Source organism: Peromyscus californicus, unplaced genomic scaffold (assembly GCF_007827085.1).
Source record: "Peromyscus californicus insignis strain IS unplaced genomic scaffold, ASM782708v3 Scaffold_6__1_contigs__length_162567912, whole genome shotgun sequence".
Lineage (NCBI taxonomy): Eukaryota > Metazoa > Chordata > Mammalia > Rodentia > Cricetidae > Peromyscus > Peromyscus californicus.
The window spans coordinates 57,998,643-58,015,594 of record NW_026294584.1 but is presented as its reverse complement, the minus strand read 5'-3'; the positions used below and the strand labels follow the sequence as shown (position 1 = coordinate 58,015,594).

The 16,952-nt window shown below is 38.9% G+C and overlaps 1 protein-coding gene across 1 annotated transcript in view; it reads right to left on the bottom strand.

Moving 5' to 3' along the window:
• The window catches only part of Cntnap2 (contactin associated protein 2), a 1,578,963-nt gene that overhangs the window by 1,004,898 nt on the left and 557,113 nt on the right, over positions 1–16,952 (bottom strand). Inside the window, exon 2 of the mRNA XM_052721500.1 lies at positions 3,546–3,656. Within this exon, the coding sequence (XP_052577460.1) occupies positions 3,546–3,656 (111 nt within the window). The remainder of the gene's footprint in view (positions 1–3,545; positions 3,657–16,952) is intronic.

Here is a 16,952-nt window from a genome sequence, read left to right as displayed (position 1 = left end):
ATTTGTGCAAGGAGTGGGGGAGGGGCTTAGTCCTGCCCCAACTTGGTATGCCAGCCTATGTTGATTACCCAAGGGAGGCCTTACTTCCCATGAGGCTGGGGTGGAGGTGGGGTGGAGGGAAGGAGGGGAGAGCAGGAGAAGGGGAGGTAAGGGGAACAGGGATTGGTATGTAAAATGAAAAAAAAATGAATAAAAAATTAGGAAGTGTTCGCCAGTCACAGTTCCCTCTCTTGCCTCTCTTCTCATTTCTCTTCCTTATTCTCTGTCTGTCTGTCTGTCTGTCTTCCTGCCTGCCTCTCTCATATCCCCACTCCCAGACAGCCTTTCACTCTCCTCCTCCCCTCCCCCAACAAAGCTTTTGCACTAACTCTGTTGCCCCTGGCATGCTTGCTCAGTGGCATGCCTTGGCAGGTGCCCACTTCACCTTTAAAAAAAATCCATTTAATGATGTGTTATTTTTTTTCTTTTTCCTTATTATATTTTGTTCTACTTTATTATTACCCCTTAGCAGACTGTTTTCTAATGAGAAGCAGAATGGGAGTGGATCTAAGTGGGAGGGGAATTGGGGAGGGTCTAGGGGGAGTAAAAGGAGAGGAAACTGTAACCATGATAAACAATGTGAGAAAAAAAAAGTCCATTTCAATAAAGGGAAAAAAAGTAGAAAAGTATGGGAGGTGTGGAGGTGGACAGATGAGTAAAGCACTTGCCACACAGGGTGTGAACTCAGATCCCCAGCATTCACATACAAAGCTGGCCATGAGGCTATTGACTTTAAGCTCACCACTGAGGTGGTAGAGACAGGGGGTCCCTGAAAGCCTCTGGCCAGCTAGCCAATCACCAAGCAACAAGTTCAGTTGAAAGAACTGAAAAAGTACAAAACAAGTAAGGTAGAGAATGACTGAGGAGACAATGTCAATTTCCCAAGTCCCCAGGATCTCCAGCCCTCACATCTTCCTTTGTTTTCTTCCCACTTCTCACTTTGCTTTGCTTACCTATGGCCACTTGTGCTTTCCTGAGTCGTTGCCTCACTTCTGAAATTCAACCCTATAGTCAAAAAGAGTTTGAAAGAGCACGATGGGAGCTGATGCATTGACAGTGGGTCCTTTAAGAAGTGCTGAGGCCTTCTATGCAGCTCAGGCTTAGAAGGTTGCCTGCATGAGAGTGGACTCCCAGTAAAAGAACAAGCTTTGCTCCTCCCTTGTCCTTTTCACCTACTTGTCTGCTCCTAACACCTTTTGGCATTCAATGGCACAGGGACTCTTAATTAGAAGTCTAGCACATGCTGGCTCCATGTTCTTAGGCTTCTCAGGCCTTAGAAACATGAGCCAAATAATTTTATTGTCTTAATAAATTCCCTAATCTCAAGTATTCTGTCTTTGTACCAGGAAAGCAAATACAACAACACCTCTAGCCAATCCTTTCTAATAAGATCGCTACAAAAATCAAGAGACGTGTAGAACACATAAGAAAACATTCTGCTGTGACTCATTCAAAGGTTGGATTTTATGGTAACATTGGAAAGAGTTACATATGGAATTAATGTTGACTTATAATGATCCAGGGTTAGGAAAGCTTCCATGAGTTAGGCATGAAGAGATAAATCATAGCACAGGTCAGTAGACTAAGGTACTGTTACAAGCATACCTATACTAAAAGTGGATTTCCATGGGCTTTTATGGAGTCACAGACATATGTGAGTGGGGCTGTGGCTATGAATATATGATTATGTAATTTTCAGCCCCTTGTAACTGGTTTGTAGAAGAAAGTTGAAAAGGTAGGGATGGGTGGGCCAGAGTGATATAAGCAGAGCATCCCATTTTGATTGGGAAGAGGAAGATCAGAACAGTGGAGATGTGGACAGTGTAGTGCCAGCTTGTAAGTTTCCAGGGAGAGCAGCATTCTATACGAAATAGGATTAGAGAATTTTACATTCTGACAAAAAATCTGGATGCAATCTACTTGTATCCTGAAAACTTGAATGAGGTTTCTTTCAGAAGAAATGGAGTAATTTGTCAGGGAAAGGAAATTCAGTATAGCATAGTATTCCAGCTGGGTCATGGTTTCTGCTCACAGCTCTTATTAAGGTTTATAGTGAAAAAGAATAGCAAATGGAGCAGAAAAACATAAAATGTACAGTTATGTTTGGAAGGTAGCAGGAGTGAGGTTAAATTTGTACAAGAAAGGGATAGAAACAAAAAAATCCATAATTGCTAAAGAGATTGTATAATTACAGAGATAGTTCACACAATGCACTGTGCCAGGCTATAGAACGGTTACCTTTCACTGTTCTGAGCTCTGCAGGAAGAGAGGAGAATTATTTAAAACCATTCACTTAAGAGAGGAAAGGAAAATAAGCAAGTTTAAAGATGTAGAAAAGGCAAGTGTGGAAAGGCCATTGTATTTGTTAGGGAGTTCAGTGCCATTAAGGAGAAACCTCACATTCTTCACTAGTGTTATGGTAAAGACACCCTGAGGGAACACTCAACCAACTCAAGGATCCATCTTGTGAAAATGCAAATTTATTTGAAAGGAGAGAGCTTGGATAAAACCTCCCCATTTAAAGACAATCATGCACAGAAGTAATTTTCTAGCTTCACCAGCCAAGGCACAGGAGCCACCAAAGTATGGTGATAGGGTGCCAAGTACATTTTCAGCTCGCACACAGCTTGTTAGGATCATCACAGAATGCTGATATTGTGGATGTACAAAGTGAAAGGGTTGGAGGATAAAGGAAGCTTGCAACAATATTCCAGAAAGCTCCACAGAGCAAGCAAGGTGTGACAGGGTTGGGATCTCTGCAAGGATCCCTAAGAAGACATTGCAGGAAGCTGCTTAGGTGAAGCTGAATTTAAATGCAAACCTAAGGATGTTGCAGATGCAGGAACTCATAGGATGCCTGCTGAGAAAATGAAGTGATCCAGTGCATCCCAAACACTAAACCTAAGGTTAATGGTAGGCCTAAGCCTAAGCCTGAGGCCAACTGCTACCTGAGATTCAGAATAGGATTGGAATATGTGGGGCTATTGGAACACAGGTGAATTCACCAATATTTCCAGAGTCTGGAAATACACATGCAGAAATACTTTTTATACACTTCTAAAAACAAAACTTCATTCTAAACACTTGGGAAATTCTCATCCTTTTTATCCTACATTTGCAACAGAAACCATGTACATCAATATACATAGAAAAATCAGAATATTTATAATGTATTTTTACTTATATACATAGATACTTATTGGGAGTCATTAAAAACAAAAACAAAAACAAAACAAAACAAAAAAAACCCATCTGATTTGGTTAAGTACTTTTGGACCAAAAAGTATTTCTTTAAGAAAGAATGTTTGTGTTGTTTTCAACATATTTCCAGAGAGGACTTCAAATGTCATACACATTGACTTACCTTGTTTCATTTGGAGCATATGTGTGTGTGTGTGATTGGTAATATTGGTTGTGTCAATGCATACGTCAATGCTCAGCATACGTCAATGCTCAGTTACAGGTGTGCCATGTTTCTAATCACAAAGGAATCAAACGTCTCTTACCTCCTCGCTTGTTGATCTTGGCATAGCCAGGTGAATAGCTGCTAGACAGTGAGGAGGAGCTGCTGAAGGACATGTGGTGAAGCCCAGAGATGAGCGGCTCATCACATTTTTCTGGAAAAGGAAGAGACAGAAAAAGCTAAGTTCACTCCAGTTCTTCAGAAAATGACTAGTTTATGCTTGTTAGCTACCAAGGGAATGGAGATGTGGCTAGGTTGTTAAAAGCACTTGCTGATCCTGCAGAGGAGCCAGATTCAATGTCTAGCACTTGAATGGGGTGAGTCACAACCACCTCTAGCTACAGGTTCAGGAAATCTGATGCCCTTTTCTGACCTCCATGGCAGGCATATGCATATGTATGTACACACACACACACACACACACACACACACACACACACACACACACACACAAATTAAAATAACTAAAATAATTATTTAATATAGTACAGACTTTAAAATCCACCAAAAAACCCCGACTCCACCAATGATCACAATTTACATATCTCAGTTGTACCCATTATTATAAACTACAGAAACAGTTTAAACCATTGGAATGTAATAGCCTGAAGCAACAGCATTGTTTCAAGAGGACCACAACTCAAATTTGGTCTTTAAGGATCACGGGTAGAATCCAGTTATTTCATGACTAGCTTTTGTACCTGACATCACGTAGAAATGTTCAGAGACAGAAGATGGGAAACAAGGAAAGGCAAAGAAGTGAGATTAGAAAGAAATCTAGTAAAAGTACCCAAAGCAAAAGGGTGGAAGTCGCTAATCAACATGTATTATTTCAGTTGTGCGGGATATGTAAGATCTGGAGGTTAGATGTATCACATTGAGCCTGCAGATGATAATACTCTCTTGGGTACCTAAATATTTGAGAAAGAAGATTGTGTGTTAAATGTTCTTACTAATGAAGAAAAGAAATAGCTGATCATAATGAAGAAAAAGAATAATAGCCAGCATGGAAGGATTACTATCTATAAAGTCATCAATCTCTGCCTTGAATCTATCTGTAGTACTATCTACTCATGGCTTTTACAATGCCTTTAACATTTTTTTTAACATCATCTCTTCTTAGCTGTTTCCTCTTGGTTCTTTTCATGTATACTTCTTAATCTCTTAATTGATAAATTTTCCTAGTGTTCAGGACCCATCTCTTTGTTCTCCTCTTAGCCTATCCTCCCTCTAATAGAGTACATCCAGGGCTACACTTGTCCTCCTGGATTGTCCTAACCCCTGACCTCTCACCTCCAGGGCAGCAGACCTAATTCAAGGAGTCAGCAGCAGCAGCTGTGGTCCTAAAAACTTCACAGCCCTCTTACTGATCATCTTGCTCCTTTAACATCTTCTGTCTCCACTAGAGAAAATGGATCCTTACAAAAATGTCACTATGAGTCTGGAGCTACTAAGAAAGGAATTTTTACTTTATAAACTTTATTATTAAAATTATTACAAATAAATAAAAAATCAAATTAAAATTAATCTGACCTAAAGTCTCTACAACTCAATGAATTCCTACAGTTAGAATAGTCATTTGGAACAGAAGCTATGGAGCTTCACATTAAATTTTACACTTTCGGTATTGAATATATTTTATTTTTTTAGACACTATCAAAACAGAAGAAAAATTCATGACAATATGAAAATTAGAAAACAATTAGCTTTATATCCTCTTTCATAACACCATGCTCATTCAGTTCTTCCTCATCTACTCACATATTATCAGAAAGAAAAAGCAAAACAAAGCAAAAAAAAAAACTACATAAACTATGTGCTCTCTCCAATGTTTAGAATCCAGTTAAAATTACATGTGTCAATATAAACAAATATACATATGGATCCAGTATAACATGAAGAAAAGAACAAGCAAGGCTATGTATAAATTTTGGCAATCAATACGGAATTTTTTAACTTTATAGTGTATTTTTGGGAAATAAGACATTTAAAACAAATTTCCCATATCCAAAATTCTTATACCTCTAACCCATTGAAGAATGTAGTTGTACATGTGTTCCATTTTCTCAGAAGTATTGAAATATCCTTAAGAAAAGTAACAACATTCTAAGTAAAATATCTCCATTGTAACCTCAGGTATGTCTATACCTGATTAGTGAGATATAAATGTGAAGGCCTAGAACTTAGCTTTACAGGCTCCATCTTAGGGAAAGGGGCACCATCTCAGACCACCTGCTGTACTCAGTTCCGGGAAGGACCAGAGCAGTATCCTCTTGCAGATATCCTGTCTGTGGTTTATGGCCCTTGAAGATATCTAGATAATCCTGTTGAGCAGTCCAGATAATCCTGTTCAGCAGGTTGTGGTTCCCCACCAAAAGTCTAACTCAATGGTTTCAAATGTGGTTTCGCACCCAAAGTCTAGACCAATAGTTTCAAAAAATCACCTTGCCCCTTCTACCCAATCCCAAGTTGCCAATTTATGGCTTGTGTTTTTTTTCCCTATAAAAACCCTCTACACCTGGGCTTGTGACTGCTGCCACATTGCCTTCCATCTGCTGTGCAGTGGCCCAGGTTGAGCCTGAATGAAAGGACCCTTACATGCTTGCATTGGAAACCGGCTTCTTGGTGGTCTCTGGGAGTTTCGAGAAACAAGTACAACAAAATAACCATTCATTGCTCCAGAATCCCTGGTGACTCAACTCCACCAAAGTGAATGTTCAAGGTAAAGTCAGAGGATGCTCTGGCATCTGCAAATGATCAGTTGGAATGAGGGTTAAAGGCCTCAGAGCCTACAGTGGCTGCCTCATCTTCTTCTCCACCACTGTCTAGACACAATGACTTCTGTCTTCTTCAGTGGCAAGCCACCTCCTGCTAGGAGACTTCACATTTGCTATTCCAAATGTTCCTGGTCTCACCCCAATCCTTTCCCAGGTCTGTGAGATGGCAGAGCTGCCCACGCCCCCCCTGCTGTCTCTTCAGCTCTCTATTCCTGTCCTTCTGTCCTTCCCAGCACTTAGTACCACTAGACTTTTCATGTATTACATTGCTCAGCTGACTTTCTCTCCTATCAAGTTTGTGGTCCTCATGGGAATGAAGTCTTTGATGGTTTTTCTGAAAGTTTGAGTTTATCTGAAAGATTGAGAGGTAAACTGCAGGACAGTAGAGAACTTCTTTTCAAAAGGATGGTTTTTAATTCCTAAACAAATGCTCACATTACCTAGGGTTCTGTTTAATAAGATGGGGAATCAAACAACACTTTCCTGAATGATTTTCACATCTCAAGCTTATAAACAGAAAGAAAAAAAAAACTTTAACAATAGAGAAAATACACTAGTTTTGTGGGGATTTCACTGAAGTGTAGTTAAATCCCTACAGGCACCGAGGAACGAATCATCGTGTACTACTTCACCATTCAAGTGTTTAAAAATTAGAAGTGAAGCCGGACGGTGGTGGCGCACGCCTTTAATCCCAGCACTCGGGAGGCAGAGCCAGGCGGATCTCTGTGAGTTCGAGGCCAGTCTGGGCTACCAAGTGAGTTCCAGGAAAGGCACAAAGCTGCACAGAGAAACCCTGTCTCGAAAACCCCCCCCAAAAAAAAAAAAAAAAAAAAAAAAATTAGAAGTGAAAGTGAAACAAACCTGCTCACAACATGTTGCCTTGTTTTTCTAAGTTATTCTCTAAGTTCCTCTGGGAACTCTGACAGGTGTGTATGATTAAATTCCCCAGAAAATTCAATGTAAAGATTGAAAAGATGATCATAAAATATGTGTTAAAAGAGATAAGTTCACAATATATACTAAGTGAGGAGATTTTATGTTTACGGTTACAATATATTATTAAATTTAGCTGTGAGAAGGCAGAGCTGCATTTTTTTTCTAGTTTTTAATTCTTTGACTCTAATTTTAAATCGGTTTTGGCACAGCTCCTGCATCTAACCTGGAAGTGTTCCTCCTGATGATCTCCTCCTGTGGAAAATGTGCTAACATCCATGCTGTGTCAGTGCGTGCCTTTAAACTGGGTTAGGCAGGGTGCTGTGGCAAGCATGGCAGAGGCGCCGAAGAGGAAGAGGCAATGTTTTCCCCTCAGAGTGCTAAGGCACCATGACAAGAATTAGACCAATAACCACATGGAGTTGGTGATTAACACTGAGGAAGAAGGAGGGTCAAGGGCTCAATGTGGGTGGGGGAGGGGCAGCTGCTGTTCTAGGATGTTTTGTCAAGGAAAATCTCTGCGATAAAGAAACAACAGAGAGGGAGAACAAGGAACAGGAGACCATGGTAAATGAAGACCACATGAGAACAGGAAGAAGCAAAGTGCTAGAGAGGCCCACAGAAATCCACAAAGATACCCCCACAACAGACTGCTGGCAATGGTCGAGACACAGCCTGAACTTACCTAATCTGGTGATAGGATGGCCAAACACCCTAATTGATGTGCTAGAAACCCCATCCAAAGACTGAGGGATCTGGATGCAGAGATCCATGGCTAAGTCCCGGATGGAGCTCTGGGAGTCCAATTAGCGAGGAAGAGGAGGGTTTATATGAGGGAGAATTGTTGAGACCAAGGTTGGATAAAGCACAGAGACAAATAGCCAAACGAATGGAAACACATGAACTATGAACCAGAGGCTGAGGGGTCACCAACTGGATCAGGCCCTCTGAATGGGTGAGACAGTTGATTGGCTTGATCTGTTTGGGGGGCATCCAGGCAATGGGACCGGGTCCTGTGCTCATTGCATGAGTTGACTGTTTGAAACTCGGGGCCTATGCAGGGTCGCTTGGCTCGGCCTGGGAGGAGGGGACTGGACCTACCTGGACTGAGTCTACCAGGTTGATCTCAGTCGGTGGGGGAGCTTTGCCCTGGAGGAGGTGGGAATGGGGGGTGTGCTGGGGGGAAGGTGAAGGGGGCCGGAGGGGGGAGAACAAAGGAATCCGTGGCTGATATGTAGAATTGAATTGTATTGCAAAATAAAAAAAAAGAAAAAAGAAAAAGAAACATCAGGGTATTTATTGATGAGGAGATGAGGAGTTGAGGCATAGAAAAATCAACAGCACTGTGCTGGAAGGATCTTTTCTAGTCTAAGCTTCATATCACTGACAGCAGTAAATGATAGGTTTCTTGAAAGAAAGTATTTAATAACAATATATATTTACATTGACGAAAATAAAATGATGTCTATAACAATCCCTTAATGATCTCTTAGCTAATGCAATTAAAATAAAAAGTATACTTTTAAAGTCTAAAAAACTGATATTGTAGCAATTGATTTTAATACCAAATATGTTTCATTAATTGGAAATCATTTAAGCTACATTTTAAAATTTTAAAAAATCAACTAAAAATCATATAATTCTCATTCTAATTATGGAAGTTGGAATAAGAAAAATAAGAGTTTGTGTATAAAATGTGTTATGTTAATGCTAACTGGAAAATGGTCACAATTTAAGCATTAGCAATCTCACATTTTTCTTAATTCAAATACAATATACAATTTCAGCACTATATAAAACTATTACATTTACTGTGTTTTTTCCTAGATGACACTAATTACAAATATTGTTGGTGTCTTACTTCCTGACTTATGCAGTTGTAAACATATCATGCAAATAAAGTCTATTTATCCCATTTTTCATAAACGCATAGTCGACAAGCCTATATAAAACTGCTAGACAAGCCTATATAAAACTACTAAACACTCAACACAAAAATAATATTTAATAATTTGGTGTTGACTAGAATGTAATCAATTACTAGAAATTTTGAGGTCAGTGGCCCTTTAGTTTTGGCTCACTTAGAAGTATGTAACCTGGGCCAGAGGTTAAGAGTCCTGGCTGTTCTCCCAGAGGACCCAGGTTCAACTCCCAGTACCCACATGGCAGCTCACAACTGTCTAACTTCAGTTCCTTGGGATCTGACACCTTCACACAAAAGCACATTAAATAAAGCTAAATAAATTATTTTAAAAAAAGAAGCGTGGGATCATGAATATGTCAGCTCATCCCTTTTCTAATATCCAACATAATAATGAAGGAATTTAGCTAAGTTTCTGTGAAGCCAAGAAAATGTTGAGAATTTCCAGTATAGAACACTGACCCACAGGTCAACTCCAAGCCTGCCTGAGTTCTTTTCTAAGAACTGTGAAGCTGAAATCTTTACTGTCCAACTAGTTTAACACCCACTCAGGTATTCAGAAGAGGAATGACTAGTGACCACTTACAGTGTCCAGAAAGAATAAAGTCTGAAGAACTGGAAAACTTTAGATAGGTGGAAAGAAAGGTAGAAGATTCTAAAAAAAAGAAACAGCTTAAGCATCCTCAGAAGTCACAGTGGGTGTGAAATTCCCTCTTGATTGCTGTAGTTACACTTGGGCCTGTGTATATTGCCATACTGCCTGTTATGATGAACCGTCTGTTTTTATTCTGATTGCAATAATGATTAAGACATATGGCAACTTCTAAAAGCTTGGCTTGCCTATTAGGCTATGGTATGCATTTCAATGTAGTAGTTATGAAACACTAGGGCATCCGGCAAAGCCCTAGAGAAGGCGAGCATCTTAATAGAGTAATAAATAAAGGTAGAGGGAGGTCGAAGTAATCCACTACTGCAGTTCCTGTGCACGGATGCATTCCAGTTCTGCATTCATGCAGCCATTGCAAATATTTCAATTCCAGGGTGCTTTCCTTCCAGGAAACCTTGGATGAAAACTAGAGGAGCAGATGGGCCTTGAGTTTTATTTTCATACAATTTCAGTCAATCGGGAAGGCAGAACAGCAATAAGAACGCAGTACTAACTCAGGATGAAATGGAGGAAATAGCTGGCTGACAGATAAGAAGTAGCTTTTGCCTTTTAATGGCTGAGCATGCTCTCTGCTGTCAAGAGTTACAGGAAGAAGTTGGCAAAGGCCAGCCACACCAGAACACTTTAAAGAACAAGGGATGGGACACTAGAACCAAGTAGGGCTTTCTGGACAGTGAGCATCTCATTTGCATATAGGGAAGAAATTCACTTGAAGAGGTATGTTCTTATTGGAAAGCATCTCCCAGTATTCTCCATGTGTCCTAAGTCTATGTCCCAGGGTGAAGCTATGGCAGCCCTAACTACACCATTACACTGCATTGGGTTTTTGAAAGCTCCTCCCCAGTCAGGAGACATTGAAGAATTCTTGGCTGGGTCTCTTGATAGCTCATATTCTACCTCCCGGTTTCCAGGCTCCTGCCTTACTCTGTAAGATCAAAACTGTCTTGAATTCCGTAATGAACCATGTGCTGATTCTGCTTCCTGGTTTTCTTGGTAGGATTACCATTCTATTGGGAGACTTCTGTCTTTGACGCTTATCAAACTCTGCAATACTTTCCCAGGGCTTCAGCATTACATTTTGCTCACTGTTTCTGATTCTTTCTGTGCTGTCTTTTCATTCACCAAACTTTATATGCACTTGCTTAATGCTTCCTGTGCCCTCTCTGTCAGTTGCTGCGTTTTTGGCTGGTATATTTGCCTAGACCCATTATTACAATGACAGTGGGAAATACCGGGGACAAATGAAGTGTGATTTTTAATGGACTCTGATGGACCTGTTCAGGATTTGGATGAAAAGAAAACTGAAGCCATGGTCCATGTACTTTCCTTAGTAATCACTGAGATTATTTCAAAGTTTCAAAGATTTTTTAAAAATAAATTATTAGTAGCATTAAATTTGCTAAGACAAGACTTGGGCATGATCTGTTATATAGTTTAGAGATTTTATTCACATGAATATAAGTCCTTGTTTTTCTCCATTTCTTTTTTAGAAAGAAGGAAGGGAAGACAGGGGAAAGAGAGAGAGGAAGGAAGTGAAGGAGAGATTTCCTTATAGCTATGACATGCCTACTATTTTTATTCCATAAACTTGAGCAGCTGGTTGAACACATATTTCACTGGGGCACATTCAGAAGCTTGATATTTTTGTCTTATTTTCTTGACACACATTATTTGACTAGGCATTGTTTATTCACCTCAAAGTCTTGCTAACTTTAGCACTATATTATAATACAAAACAAACTTACCTCCTTCATTCCCTGTGTCCTTGTGAAACCCTCATCCCCAAAGAACTTTTCTGGTGTATAATCACACCCAGAGGACAAAATTTGATGAAGTTTAATCTACAATTTATATTTTCATTTTTTTAAGTTTTGCATTTTCCTTAAAAAATGTGTAGGTTTTGCAACAGAAAAATATCGTTTTATTTCACTACATCTTTTAAAAAGATTGATTCCTTTTTAATTGTGTGTGTGTGTGTGTGTGTGTGTGTGTGTGTGTGTGTGTGTGTGTGTGTGTGTCTCAGGGAGTGTTTTGTGTGTGCACGTGCCTGGAAGTATTTCTGGAGGCCAGAGGAGAGCATCCTATCCTCTGGAGCTGGAGTCATAGGCAGTTGTGAGCTGCCCAACATAGTTCTGGAAACTGAACCCAGGTCTCATATAAGAACAGTACTTTCTTTCAGCTACTAAACCATCTCTCTAGTTCCTTTCTTCAGTATTTCTATGATTTACTTTAAATACCGAGGTAATCAGACAAACTGGCACTTTGGTTTGTTTGTTAACACTGTGTGGTAGATATCTTCTTAGATTGGTGTGGTGGTTTGATTAGGAATATAGCGAATATATTTTATGAAGATGCTTGTTTATTAGGGAATGGCTCTACATGAGAGGGATTAGGAGGTGCAGCCTTGTTCGAGTAGCAGTGGCCTTGTTGGAGGAAGTGTGTCACCAGTGATAGGTTTTCAAAGCCTAAGCCAGCCCCAGTGTCTTTCTCTTCCTGCTGCCTGTTGATTCAGATGTAGACCTCTCAGCTACTTCTCAAGCACCATGTCTGCCTGCATGCTGCCATGTTTTCTGTCATGATGAGAATGGACTAAACCTTTGAAACTATAAGCAAACGCCAACAAAATGCTTTCTTTTATAAGAGTTACTGTGGTCATGGTGTCTCTTCACTGCAATAGAACACTGACTAAGAACTACTCATGACTTTGAAGATAACATTAGTTATTTGCATCACCACAACAGTGGAAAGAACATGTCCTTTACGTTTTTAGTTCTTGTTACGTGAATTTGAGGAACTTACTTAAGGTCATGATATGTACTGTCTCCTTAATTTCCCACTTTTTAAGAAGGACTTTTCCAGTTTTTAGTCAGTTCTATGATTTCTATTTTAAATCTCAGGAATTGAAAAGCAAAAGGTTAAGAAATAGGATAGAGGTACTAGAAAAATGTTTGTCCTCCTTCAGGGCAAGGCAACATTACTTTCTATTCAATCTGCCCTTGTCCACGTATTATTTCCACCTTGTTCCCCACCACAAGCCCCCATCTATAGAGATGATATATCAACCTCAAGGATATTTGCTCCTGCATCTCTAGTCTGGCCTGCTTTTTGTCCCTGGAAATAAGATCAATTTGTTTCCTCTTCTATAAAATTTCACACAAGGTTGATAAATATTCTCATTCCCACAGCAATAGTTTTCATGGCTTGTCTTCATGTGTAAATACTCATATTCACTGCCACTTTTAATAAAAGAGACACTTGTGTTTACATATATGTATTAATAACATCTAAGATACACATGTGATAGATAGAGTACATGTGTATCTGTTCATTATCACAAAAATGATTATCACTCTGGATGCATACATTTTTACAGAGTGATCTATCACATAAATTCCAATGAAGATATTGCTGAATTTTAATATATTTCATAATACAAAGAGAATTTTTATCATTTGCATTGGATTCCTCATTGCATAGTTAACTTCTTTGGACAGAAAATGCAAGTATCAAATCATTATTAAAACATAAAACTGGATTGAGAATTAATTCTCAGTAAAATCTATGTAAGAATGAAATTTGGGGTCAGGAATGACTCAGCAGTTATGAGCACTTGTAATTCATTCAGAAGACCTAAGTTTGGTTTCCGGAGCACACTTGACAGATCATAATCCCTTGTAAGTTCAGGTGATCTGATATCATATTCTTTCTATGTGTCCTGGGCTACTGCATGCATGTGGTGCACATAAACTCACACAGGCACAAATACAGTCTAGTCTTATGTCAAGTTGACACAATATAGAGTCATCAAAGAGGAATGAATCTCAGTTAAGGAAATATCTTCATAAGATTGGGCTGTAGGCAAGCCTGTAGGGCAGTTTCTTAATTAGTTATTCATAGTGAAGGGCCCAGCCCATTGTAAGTCAGGGCATTCCTGGACTGGTAGTCCTGGGTTCTTTAAGAAAGCAGGATGAGTAAGCCGATCAAACTAGTAGGCAGCACTCCATGGCCTCTGCATCAGCTCCTGTCTCCAGGTTTCTGCCCTGCATAAGTTCCTCATTGTTTTGATGATGAACTATTATGTGGAAAAACGAGCAAAATAAGCACTTTGCTCCCCTAGTTGCTTTTGGTCATGGCGTTTCATCAAAGCAATAGTGACCCTAACTAAGACACACACATACACATAAAATAATAATAATAAACAATGGGTGTGTTTTTGCATGCCACAGCAGAAAACAACTTTGTAGAGACAGTGGCCAAAAAGAGAAGTTCAATTGTGTTTTTGTCATGTGCTAATTTAGTAGAACTCAACTAGGAACTAAGAGCATATACTTTGCATTCAATAAAACATATAAAGTTGTTTTCCACAGTTAAACAACAATCCACTCCCTCCCCTCTTTTACTTTTCATTGAATCTTTCCTATTTCTTAGCAGACAGAGCTGATTGCACATAATTATTAATTTTGTTTTAATATATTTTAATTTTTCTTTGAGGACTTTATGTATATATAGATTTTTGATTCACCCCTACTACCTCCTTCCACTTCTTCCTAGACACCTCACATTCCCTTCCCAACTTCAATTTATGCTGTCTATACCCTCATACATATGGGGCAATTCAATGGAGCAAGGGCAACATACCTAGGACCACATCCCTGAAGAAACAGACTCTCCTTTCCCAATCGAGCATCATCTGCCAATAGCACCTCTGATAGTGCTAGGGCTACATGAGTTCTTTGCATATCCACAATGGAATTGTGACTGCTTGATATTTTGCAGCCTCATGCAAGCAACTACTACGTCTTTGAGTTCTTGTATGCAATGGCCCTGAATGCTCAGAAAATACTATATCACAGCACTCTCCCCAACTTCTACTTCTTACCGTCTTTCTCCCCTCTTTTCTGCAATGATCAACGGGATAGGTGTGATACAGATGTTATATTTTTGGCCGAGCACTCCATACTTGCTTTTTTTTGTTGAGTTTCCATTCCACACAGTAAAAACCAATGAATGCCTTATTCAATTTAGTACTCTAGAACCTCAATGAGGCAAACTTCTCCACTTCAAACTCATCATTGCCAATTTGGATCATGTATTAATGGTAGAAATAATTAAAGCTAAATTAGTAGATAAAAATATTAATATCAATTATTTATGGAGTACTTTCATGACAAGAAATATTAACTAATATTTTGAGTGGATTTTTAAAAATGAATTACGACCATAATTGGTTGGGATAGTTATTATTACCAATTCCAAGACAAAGCTTAAGATTTACTGCTACAAGATATTAGAGTCACCACAAAACCTTAGTTATATCTGGTTATAAATCCTGTGTTTTTAAGGACCTTTCAAGGATACACCATCTCTTACCTCACCTCAGTTAAAACTCATACCTGTTGTACTGGATTTGGGAGCTATGCTGACCTCCTAATAATGCTGAAACTAACCAATAAGTTCTTCCCACACCTAATCTTCATCTGATTTAAGATAATGTCCTTTATAATAACATCACATCAATTCCACTATCTTCTATGTCATATAAGACCCACCTCTATCAACTCAAAAAGGTTCTAACAGTTTTAAATATGTGTTCTCAAAGAGACTCATGCATAATCAGCCATTCGCAAGCTATGCGGCTCAGTAAAGTACATGCATGTCATCCTATTTGTCCATTCAATACATATTTATTGGGTACTTACTTCCTGCTTCGATCTTTATCTCTTTATAATGTATTCTCTTCACAGTTGCCAAATGGACCTTTTATAAATGGAGATCAGATTAAGGCATTACTGGACAGCCTCCTGCTTGCCTCCCATCTCAATGAATATGAAATGCAGTCTCCACTAGGGCTCTGGGTGGTCCAGTCTTGCAATAACTCTAGGAATGTTTTATTTTCTTCCTCTTTCTGGAAGATTAAACTGTAGTTTCTGTTTTTATAATACCTTTCGTCTTATGAGCTGTTTTCCCCAGGTAGAACTGCCTTCATTGGGTGCCTGGCTCCTTTTCTGATTCCAGGTCACACATCATCTCTTTGACCCATTCCGCTGAAGTCATCAATTCAACTTGCATGTTCAAACTTTCTAGATAGTACTTACTATGGAATCATACTGCCTTGTGTTTTTCTTGGTATTAATTGAAATCTGAAATGATCTATTTGCTATCAAATTCATAATTTTGCTTTTTTGCTGTGAGAGTGGGGACTGTGACTGATTTTGTGTCCATTGCCAGAGCCTCACAGCTGGACAGGAAGCATGAGCTCTATACTTACTGAGTCGATGCAGCAGTGGGAATAAATCCATCTGAAACTGTGGAATGGAAACACTACCTAGTTTTGGATATTGAGGCATATTCAACTTTTCCATTTTAACTCCTAAAAGACAGTTCATTTTTTACTTCCCATTTAAAAATCTACATTACTGGACAGACATTCTTTTGCCTCTGCACAGACTTCCCCCTGCACTCTTTTCCCATAAGGAAGACTGTTATGAACTTTACCAATTTAAAAATTTGGACACATTCTGTACAATAGAATATGAATGGGAAAAAGTCAATATTTTGGATTTAAATCTAGATTAGTTCATACTAATTTTATTTTACTCTCTGATAGTCATATAGTTATGTTCAGAAGCAAATGCAAATGTAGTTCAGCTAAAAACCCAGGCACACTTGCATAACTAGCTGCTGTAAATCAAAAAGGAAATTGTCCGGTCGGCATGTACCAAGGGCGAATTACTTGGAGACATAGTTCAAATTTTGCTGGACATTTAGCAGATGTACTGCATTTCTGACAGATGGTGCAACAGATGAATCCATTTCAAATTATCCACTAAACTGTGATATATACTCGAGAAGAAGTACATTTGTGAGACTTTTCAAAGTAAGCTAAGCTTTTATCTCCATTAAATTGACTTTCTTATTTTTATATAACTAAATACTATAGCATGAAATCAAAAAGACATTGTTTCTTCCATTTCTTAGATCTGGAATTGTTTTTGAGGTTTTAATTCTGATCACACTATCCTAAAAGGAAATAGTGTAAAAAATGAAACTTGAGTGTTTAAGCCAGAGAAAAACTGTAATCTATAATTGATGGTGGTGATACTAGTTTACCTCTCTCTCTCTCTCTCTCTCTCTCTCTCTCTCTCTCTCTCT